This window comes from Echinops telfairi, unplaced genomic scaffold, assembly GCF_000313985.2.
Source record: "Echinops telfairi isolate 266 unplaced genomic scaffold, ASM31398v2 ScPeMD7_7475;HRSCAF=8513, whole genome shotgun sequence".
NCBI classification, from domain to species: Eukaryota; Metazoa; Chordata; class Mammalia; order Afrosoricida; family Tenrecidae; genus Echinops; species Echinops telfairi.
In genome coordinates this window covers 28962054-28972426 of record NW_022111379.1, presented here as the reverse complement: position 1 = coordinate 28972426, position 10373 = coordinate 28962054, and the positions used below count along the sequence as shown (strand labels likewise).

Sequence of the window (10373 nt, the reverse complement as noted above, 5' to 3'; positions counted from 1 at the left end):
AGTCGACATCATTATGTGTGTTTTGTGAGATGGAGGAGGACTTTGTGGATTGGTGTTGGACAGACAGGCTAATATTGGACTTGTGGGCTTGGGCAACACTGGGTTGGGATGTTTTCTTGATGTGCACTTTCCTTTATATAAAACTCTCTCTTATACATATGAGTTTCTGTGGATTTGTTTCTCTAATGTACCCAGACTAACCCAGTAGCTAACTCCACATCACAGTCCTTGAATTATTCACTTGTACAGAATTCATCCTCTCATGGCTGGAAACTATTTACACAAACCATGGGAGTTGGTTGACAGGGAAAATTTACAATGATATTCACCAAGAATGTCAGTCTCAGGTTTGCCAGAACTATATACCTTAATACAGCACCTAGGGCGTTGATGTAGCAAGGTCATGATTGTCTGCAAACCAACCATTCAACAATCTTGGTACAGCTGTCTTCCCATTCCTCAGACACCATGCATTCTCAGTCCTAAGCCCTCAGGTTACAAGTGGGTCTGAGGTAGTCCAGTTCACCCGGTGGATTTTCCAGATCGAATCTCACTGATGCAGCCTCTGGAGCATGCCATGTGCCCTGAAGAGCCAGGATTCAATGGCCCAGCTTGGCACTGGGCCTTGGTCCCCAGAATGTGCCCAGAAGCCCAGGCCAATGTAGCCCATTCAGTGCGTACCAAGCCATGGTATTTTCAATCACCCATATGCACTTGAAAAGTGGATATCAAATAAGGAAAACTGAGTAAAATCAATGCATTTGAATTACGGTGTTGGAATTGTATGGATAGTACCATGAATTTAGCCAATGGCATTGGATTTAAAACACTGTTGAGAAAGGAAAGTATACATGTATGTGGGAGCTTTTTAGACTAAAATACATGGATTGTTGAGTTGTACAGATTCAAACTTAAGTGACTAGCTACTATTTACACAACCAACAAGAGGACAACTTAACTTTAAAGACTGGGCATTTTCTTCTTAAAAAGTGAAAATATCAGTAATCAAGTTCCTTTGTATCTGGCAATAGTGTAATAAATCAGATTTTTTTTTAATGTTGAGGAAAGCATATTCACAATAAGCTGGTGAATTTTTGATACATAATGAACAGCATTTTAAGATTCCTATTTTTAACTGTTGTCAACATTATTTAAATATTATTCTTTTCTTACCATTTGTAATTGAATGTTTCTGTTTATTACAGGTTTTATTTAGCATGTATCCGGATCACGGAAAGTTTTGGCAATTGTTTGCTCTGTCCCCACTGAAAAGCTACTGTATCCAAAATATTACTGAGCTGGTCATCACCATGGATGTGGGTCACAAAACTGGGGAGATCGAGAAACTCCACAAATGTAGTTTGGACCCGAGGTTGGAGCACAGCGATCACTGGTCTTAGCCACACATTTTGCTTGCTCAGGACATTTGTAGGCAGAGGAACTCTTGGAAAACTGCTAGGCCAAAGCAACTGTTCTGCGGAAGAGATGAGAAGGTGGTTCCTTTTAGCAAGGCACCAAGTTCTGCTTATCCTTTCTCATTCATTTCCTTTTGAGGTCAGTTTGAGCACTTCCTGTTCACCTTCACTCATTCATTCCTAGCCTTACAGAGTCTCCCGATGAGCCTATCCAAGGTATCTTCCTTCCTGTTACTGCATTTAAAATGTTTCTGGTTTTTTTGAGTAGTGTCCAAAGTATCCATCTCTCAGCTGGTATTACTTATCTAACCTTGCATGTTGTGTATCTTTCCTGTTAGAACCATGCCATAGGAATCATTTGTGTCTAGGTGTGGTAATTGCTTTGTAGTTTAAAACTGTTTTCTAGTGTGTTTTTATATGCCTTGTGGTTTTGTATTGAAAAATGCTGCATACACTAGTAAATACTGAGGTCAATATGTTAGTTGGGGAGGCTTGCTTAAATTTAATCTCCATGCTTGACTATCCCTGGCCTTTTTCTTCAGGGAGTGCGTAGCTCTTGTGCCAATTGATCAGCAGTAGAGCTCAGGGAACAAGGAAGAGCCTCCCTCCCTTGCTGCTAGCCCCCCCTGTGACTGGCTGTTGCCTAAATAGAACACTGCTGAAAAAGTTCAAGATGGGTGTGTGGTACTTGTAGAACAGACAACTCATCTGTCTCCTTTCTGGCTGCTTCTGCCTAGCTTCTTCTCCTACTCAGGATTTGATCCACTTGGCGGTCCCTTTCTCTGAAGCTCATGGTTCCAGGATCATCACCTGTGTCGGTTTCAGTGGGTCTCTGGGGTCTTTGGTGTATCTGGTCTGTGTAGGATGTCTGTCTAGTTTGCAATCTTGCTGAAAGACCTGAGGAGGGACCTTTTTTTCTTAATACCTCTTACCTGATGTGGAGCCGCTGTCATTGCATTTGGAAGGATTTCCTCTCTTCTCAGTATGTTCGCGGCTTAAAACCCAGGGCCATTGAATTGATTCCAACTCGTAGCGACTACAAAACTCACTGCTTTCAAGTCAATTCCAACTCATAGTGACCCTCTAGAACAGGGTAGACTTGCCCATGTGGATTTCTGAGACTACAACTCTTTATAGGAGTAGAAAGTCTCCTCTTGCTCCTGTAGAGTGGCTGGTGTATTTGAACCACTGACCTTTTGGGTAGCATGCCACTGTGTAATTACTATACCACCAGGGCTCCTGGTAGTGACCCTGTAGTCAAACTCAAAATTCTTATTTCCAGTCTTCTGTGAGTTATCATCTCACAGGCTGGTGGTCATACCACCCATGTATATAGTCATTTTGTTTACTGCTTGCTGTGAGCCTAGGAACCTGGGTAGGGATTCTACATGGGCTACAGGAAGTGGAAGCATATATGCGCATTATCTTCACTATGATGTATGTTATTGAAGCTCAAAAACGAAAATGTATAGAGCTTAAAAAATGGATAGAGCTTAATTGAGCCATTAATCTCTCTCTAGAGAGTGCTACCTCTGTTTAGGAAGGCATGCCTGAGGTCAGTTAAGTGAGTTTTTAAGGAGAAAGGAAGAAGCATGGAATAGAAAATTAAACATTGGATCAGTTTGGTTGCTATCATGTCCCTCTCCCTTAGGATAGCAGATATCAGGCTGTCAGTTGGTTTGGGGGGCTTGGCTAGCCTCTTAATCATTTGTACAAATTCTCAGATACTGTCTAGTGGTCATAAATAATAAATGCACCTCGAATTCTCAGGAAATTATAAAGTTTTAGAATGATTTATCAGCAAGAGAAATTAACTGCTTTGCATAAGGTAAATTCTGGGCCAGTTTATGGTTAACAGATGTGTTTATCACAAAAGGGCATTTGTACAACTTTATGGTCACTACATCTTCTTATTACTTTTAAAAATCTGCTTTTGAAGGGTACATTCTACAAGGGTCAGTGACCTTGTGAATCTTCTGTGCACTCAGAAGGATCTGTCAGGCTAGCCCCTGGCTTCTCTCTCTAATAGCAGGGAGGCGCCAACAAGATGTGCTGGCAGAGGATGCTGAAAGTGAGGTGTCAGGGGGCAAGGACATGGGCGTGGCCCAGGGTGATGGGCCTGCAGATGCTTTTCTTCATGGACCTGTGAGAGGGGTGCAACTGCAGTCAAAGCAACTGTGGGGACTTGGCTTCTCTCTATTTCACCTTGACTTACCGCAGCTGTGAACTTCACTGACGCCGTGGACTTCACACTGCTTCAGGTGGACCTGGCAGGGGCTCTGATGGCTGACAGGTTGAGTGGCTCCGAGAGAGAAGAGCGCATCGTAATCCAAGTCATCCAGGAAGATGCGCTGGGCACCAGACGGAGACAGCGACAGCAGGTCACACTTTTCAGTCATTTAAAGAAGAACTGTAAAAATTCATTTGATCTCATTGTAAACTGAATTTCGTTTGGAGGTAATGGGGAGCTATGAGGCAATAGCACCGTTTAAAGCTAAGCATTTCTCTCATCTTTTGCTTTGTCTTTGAAATGTTCTGTTCTTTTTTTCATTTAAATCAATTACAAATTCAGAGGAGCAGCCTGCATTTGAAAGCTCTTTTGTGGCTGTTGGTAAAAGTGCAATTACTTCTGACTTCACCTGTGGCACTGACACACAACACCCCATTTTGGTTGTGATTTGGGGCGATTGGAGGAGTGTGCATGTGGTCCATGGGCTCGTGCTTCTGTGCCAATGAGCTAAAGCCGTCTGCTCAAGTCCCACAAAGTGCAGTAGTGGCAGGGAAAGCCAACCCAGAGTCGAAAGAATTTCTTCTGTTCCTGCTGCAAAGGAAGGACCCATATATACAGCCAACAAGCCCCAGAACACGACTTCTGTGACCCGCTGAACTGGAACGTAAATGGCAAATGGAAGTCCAATCACTGTTGTCCCTGCGGTAGGAAGAGTTGCTTCTGTCGTGGATCAGGCACAGGGTAGAGGCCTGCTCTAGGCAAGGTGTGGAACAATCATGGGCTGAAGAGGTTGCCCAGGTGATGCCCTCCAGCCATAATTGTGGCGCCTTTTTTGGCTGTGTTCACCCTGGCAACCTGTGAAGAGGTAGGAGGGCACTCTGCTTGCCCATGAAAGTAACCCTGGCGTGGGGGTGAGCCTGCCCTCTAGCCTTTGTGTACTTGTAGCCTGTCTCTGGCAGGCTACAATGATAAGAGGGACACTTCTAAAGCAGACTCCCTCCCTGCTGCCTTCCCTCGCCCCCCCAACCCCAACCGAATGTAGCTCAGAGCTGTTTATGGAAGGAATTTTCCAAATATAGTCCATCCAAACACACATGAGTATGTGTGTTCTGGGGTGCAATGTGCTGCTTGGACCAGTTTTAGAGGTGCTAGTTTTAATTTCTAGAGCCCTAGTGGGGTATGGGTTAGGCATTCAACTGTTGACCACAATGTTGGCAATTCAAATCCACTAGCTTCTCTGGCAGGAGAAAGACAGGCTTTCTACTCCCATACACGTGACAGTCTTTGAAACCCACAGGGGCAGTTCTACCCTGCCTTCCAGGGTTGCTGTGAGTCAGCATGGACTCAGTTTTACTTCTCTGGGGGAGACGACAAGACCTTTCTGCTCTTGTAAAGATTTTCAGTCTCAGAAACTCGAAGGAGCAGTTCTCTGTGTAGAGGGTCAGAATCGGCTTGATAGTATTGGGCATTTCAATTTCCATGTGATGTAACCCATCCCTCCACGGAAAGTTCCTGGTCTGCCCCTCACTCTGTCTCTGCTCCGTGTACCACCTCTGCGGGCAGATTTGGATTAGCCAGCAGCAAATGAAGTTTAGTGTCCGGACTGCTCTGTGGGCGCACCGAAGTCTGTGGTGCGCTTTGTGCAGACGTGCAGAGGTTTTTAGGGGTAGGGGGTGCAATCAGCCTGCCACTAGGAAGTGGTTTTCAGTAGTTGTTCCTGTAAGTTTCCTAAAGAAGGTTCAGAGCACTGTTCTAAGTCTTCAGTAACTTGTACCAATTTATTTTCTCATAACAAATCAGTATTTACTTTTATACAGCCTGCACTTTTGTCTACTAATCTGTCTTTTTACTTGTGCATTTCTTTTCTTGGATACAGTCCTCTAAATGATGTCTAGTTCAAGCCCCGCGGACCTCGCCGCTCTCCTTAATGCCATGGGTGAGGGAACCACTATAAAACCGCTGTGCTTTTCTCTTCCTCATTTCTCACTCTATCAAAGAAGTTCCTAAGCAGCATAGCCCAGATCTCCGATACCGTTCCAACCCAAATGCCTTATTGTCATTTTAAACCTTCTCTTTTATAGATCTCCTATAATTGGACAGTATTTTTAAATCCAAGAAGAAATGAGCATTTTGTCATAAGCAGGACATTTGAGATACAGAGCAGGTGAGTTTTCAAATGAGTGAGGCCTTGGGAACCCATGCGCTCGGACATACTAACCCATAGTGCTTTGAACTATAGGACACACATTTGGCACAAAAAATACCTGGTCAGGTGGCCTGGCTGTGTGAAAATGCTCAATGGACTGAGAGGGCAGAAGAGTCTGAGGGTAGCATTTATCTGAGGTGTGTAGTACTTCTCTAGTAGAAATGCCGTGAGTAGATGACTTTAACAAAGATTAACTTATTTTCTCCAAGTCTGGGCTAGAAGTCTGGATTCAGGGCGCCAGCTCTCGGTGAAAGCCCTTGTCTCTTTCCATCTATTGTTTCTTGGTCATCTTCATGTGACACTGAAACACTGTTTTTGTTTGCTCAGTTTGCTTCTCATTATATCTCAGAAGAGATTTTACCCAAGGCATACCTTAATGGCACATTAACATAACAAAGGGCCCCATTCCCAAATGGGATTATAACCATGGGTTTTGGAGTCAGGATTTGGGACACATACTTTGGGGGACTCAATTTAATCCATAACTGTATTCTAACCACAAGTATCAAGAAATAAGATAAATTCTTAGAAGGACTGACTTTGAAGCAAATGTGATTTTAAATTTAAGTTCTAATTATATTGGGAAGTTGTTCAATGGAAGAATTACAGGAATTTTTTTTTTTCATGATTAAGGGTTTTATTTATTTTATTTTTTTCTCTTTTTTAACATTTTATTAGGGGCTCATACAACTGTTATCCCAATCCATACACACATCAATTGTGTAAAGCGCATTTGTACATCGTTTCTCAAAACATTTTCTCTCCATTTAAACCCCCGACATTAGGTCCTCATTTTTCCCCTCCCTCCCTGCTCCCCCCTCCCGCATGAGCCCTTGATAGTTTATAAATAGGTATTTTGTCATATCTTGCCCTGTCCGACGTCTCCCTTCATCCACTTTTCGGTTGTCTGTCCCCCAGGGAGGAGGTCACACACAGTTCCATGTAATCGGTTCCCTCTTTTCTACCCCTTCTCCCTCCACCCTCCCTGTTTTGCCACTCACACCACTGGTCCTATAGGGCTCATCCATCCTGGATTCCCTGTATTTTCAGTTCCTATCTGTACCAGTGTACCTCCTCTAGTCTAGCCAGTCTTGCAAGATAGAAGAATTACAGGAATTTTTAAGATTTCTTTTCATTTTCTTTATCTGATCCCACTTTGTGTTCCCTCTTTCTGGGTTACTGGTTGGACATTTACACGAGTGCTCTGATTCAGTATGCTGTGCACTCTCAATTATTTCCAGGCATTTTATTGCCCAGTTAGTGACTGAAGTTTAAATATTTGGCATTACTTTTTGTCAGTAGGTAAAATTGCTAAGTGGTGAGAGAGGCAGAAGTAAACAGGTAGAATCACATGTGAGCTTTCCTGCCTCCTAGTAGCTTTTAGGTGCTTCCAGTGAGGTGGACACTGCTGTCTTGGGTGGAAAAGATAGGGTACCTAGATCTGTCACAGGGAATCTGTGAGGCCAGTCATTGGCCTGAGCAGGTATAAAGTTCTGACCTGTTTCAACTGGCAACAGTGGACAATAACTGGTGACAAAAGGTTTGTTTCCATTACTAGCTGGGAACTCTTTCTTTCATTCTACAGAGAGGTCATTTGGATCACTATCCGAGCATCCTTCCTGGACAATCAGGCAGTTCCTCTCTTAATGGCTCATCACTACCTCCGTGCGGATGTGGAGACACAAGTTGCCATTGCTGCAGCCATCCTGGTGGGGGTCTACCTGCTGATTATATTTGAGGTGTGTTTATGTCTGCTTTGCCCACAAGTAAGAACACTGTAGTGTGTTAGACTTGGGTAGAGCTCAGTCTCTGCTACTTAATCCAAATGGAAAATGTTATTGTTCACAGTGAGCATTCCCACTCTAAGCAAGATACTGAACTGTGTGGAAGTTGGTTTTCTGTGTCTTGGCAAGATGAGTTTCCAAGAACCAAGGAAGTTTTCGTGAGCAGATTGAGCATGCACATTATTGCCATCCTCACTCTGTCCTTCACTGGAAATGAAACCTCGATGGGACAAGAGGAAAGAAAACAAACAAACGTTTTAATGGATTTATTGACACATAATTCACATATCATACAATTCAATGGTTTAAACTTGTTAAAAGAGTTGTGTAATCACCACCACAATTAATTTTTGAACATTTTCACCTTTCATGGACTCATTATTATTAGCTCCCCATTTCTCCCTGACCCCTCCTGCCAAGGCAACTATTAATTCACTTACTCTTCCTGTAGATTTACCTATTTTGGATTCCATATAAAGGAAAGCATGTAAAAACAAACAAACAAAAAACCACCAGCAGTAACAAAAATAAAACAGAGAAACATCAATCAAAGAGAAGGTATAAGATAATAGAAACTACAACACATTTAAAATGGGTCAAAAGGAAGAGCAAATGATAAGGTGTTTAATTTTACCCTAACTCTGACTGCATTATAGCAAGGCTATTCTCATCCCTGGTCTACAGTCAGAGGGGATTCCCTGAGGCTTAATCGATGTGGGAACCTGCAAGTGTTTTTTAGGCTTTCACTGTCATCCATAGCCTTCTGCAAACTGGGTACTCAGAGTTTAAGCTCTAATACTCTTTGCTCCTCTGGTCTTGGATATTATTATCTACAATCCTTGGATCACAGAGACTGGATTCTTCTGTGGATGTAGTTTGTTTATTTTTAACAATTTAACAGACATGGAATTTACATAGCATACATTTCAATGTTGTTGCTGTTAGGTGCCATCCAGTTGGCTCTGACTTATAGCGACCCCACACAGCACAGTACGAACACTACACGGTCTGGTTCCATCCTCACAATTGTTTGTGTGCCAGCGTCCATTGTTGCAGTCATAGCATCAATCCATCTTGCTGAGGGCCTTCTTCGTTTTCACTGCCCCTCCACTTACTAAGCTTGATGTCCTTCTCCTGGGACTGATCTCTCTCTTCTGACAATATGGCCAAAGGACTGTGTGTAAGACGAAGTCTTTCCACCCTTGCCAGCAGGGAGCACTCTGGCTGTACTTCTTCCAAGACAGAGCTGTTGGTCCTTTTAGCAGTCCATGGGACTTTCAACATTTCTCTCCAGCACAAAAATTCAAATACCTCAATTCTTCTTGTCTTCCTTATGCAATGTCCAACTTTCACATGCATGTGAGGCAATGGAAAATACCACGGTTTGGGTCAGGAGCACCTTAATCCTCAAAGCAACATCCTTGCCTTTCAATACACTAAAGAGGTCGTGTGCTGCAGATTTACCTAATGCAACTCTTCTTTTGATCTCTTGACTGCTACTGCCATGAGAATTGATTGTGGATCCAAGCAAGACAAAATCCTTGACAGCTTCGACTTTTTCTCTATCATGATGTTACCTTTTGGTCTAGTTGTGAGAACTTTGATCTTCTTGTCATTGCGTTGTAATCCATAGTGAAGGCTGCCAATCCTTGACTTTCGTCAGCAAGCACTTTGAGCCCTCCTCCCCTTCAGCAAGCAAGGCGTGCCATCTGCATATCACAGATCCTGATGCCACATTCTTCTTTTCTGTTTGTTTATTTGTTTTTACAGTTTTATTAACACTTCATCCATGTCATACAATTCAAAAGTTCAATCATATGAAGAAGAGTTGTAAAATTGTCACCAAATTCAATTCTAGAACATTTTCTTCTTCCTTATAGTAATTGTTATTCATGTAATTATTATATTTTTTAATCATGGCAAAACCACACACAAAAGAACATTCTCCATTTCCACAACTTCTACTTATACAATTCACTGTCATTGATTATACTCTTCATGTTTTACAACCATCCTTTCCCAAATTATTCTACCACCATTGACATAAACTCAATGCCCCTACACAACAACTCTTTCTCCTTCACCTACGGTAACCATTGGTCAAGTTTGGTCTTTTTTTTGCGTGGTCTTCTTGATATAGTATTCACATATCATACAGTTTCTTGGTTAAACTGCTCTTAAAATAAGTTGTATACACATAATCACAATCAGTAGTACTCCTTCCCCACTCCCACAATCATTGCTCCCCAAATCCCTTCACCCTCCATATCTCCCACTCACCCCCACTCAAATAATTGCATCAGTTATTATTCCTATCCATCTACTCCTTCTGTGCCCCACAAACTGGGAAACCCAACAGAAACCATAAAAAACAAAAACAAAATAAAATGGCATGGATAAAATAATAAAAATAATATAAAGAGAAAAATACAAATAATGAGTAAGAAAGAAAAGACCACCATCAATATTTTAAAAGCCAGGGAAGAAACTTTTGTCATGGACAATCGAGAAATACTTGAGTCTAGAACAAATTCAGGTTGGGTAAAGAGGGAGGTCATCTGACCAAGTATCACGTTTGATCCAGAATAATCAAGTTTATAATGATCTCTGTCTGATTGGGCCTCTACTCAAGTACTCCTTCAACTCAAGAATACTTTATTCTAATCACCCGGCACTCTGAGATGCCCACCTTCCTGACATGATCGCTGAAGACAAAATGGGTGCATAGGCAAATGTGG

The 10373-nt window shown here is 42.4% G+C and overlaps 1 protein-coding gene across 1 annotated transcript in view; it reads left to right on the top strand.

Moving 5' to 3' along the window:
- The window catches only part of OCA2 (OCA2 melanosomal transmembrane protein), a 178919-nt gene that overhangs the window by 23517 nt on the left and 145029 nt on the right, over positions 1-10373 (top strand). The window contains exons 2-5 of the mRNA XM_004700033.2: positions 1206-1278; positions 3636-3796; positions 5727-5809; positions 7437-7590. Of these exons, the coding sequence (XP_004700090.1) occupies positions 1206-1278; positions 3636-3796; positions 5727-5809; positions 7437-7590 (471 nt within the window). The remainder of the gene's footprint in view (positions 1-1205; positions 1279-3635; positions 3797-5726; positions 5810-7436; positions 7591-10373) is intronic.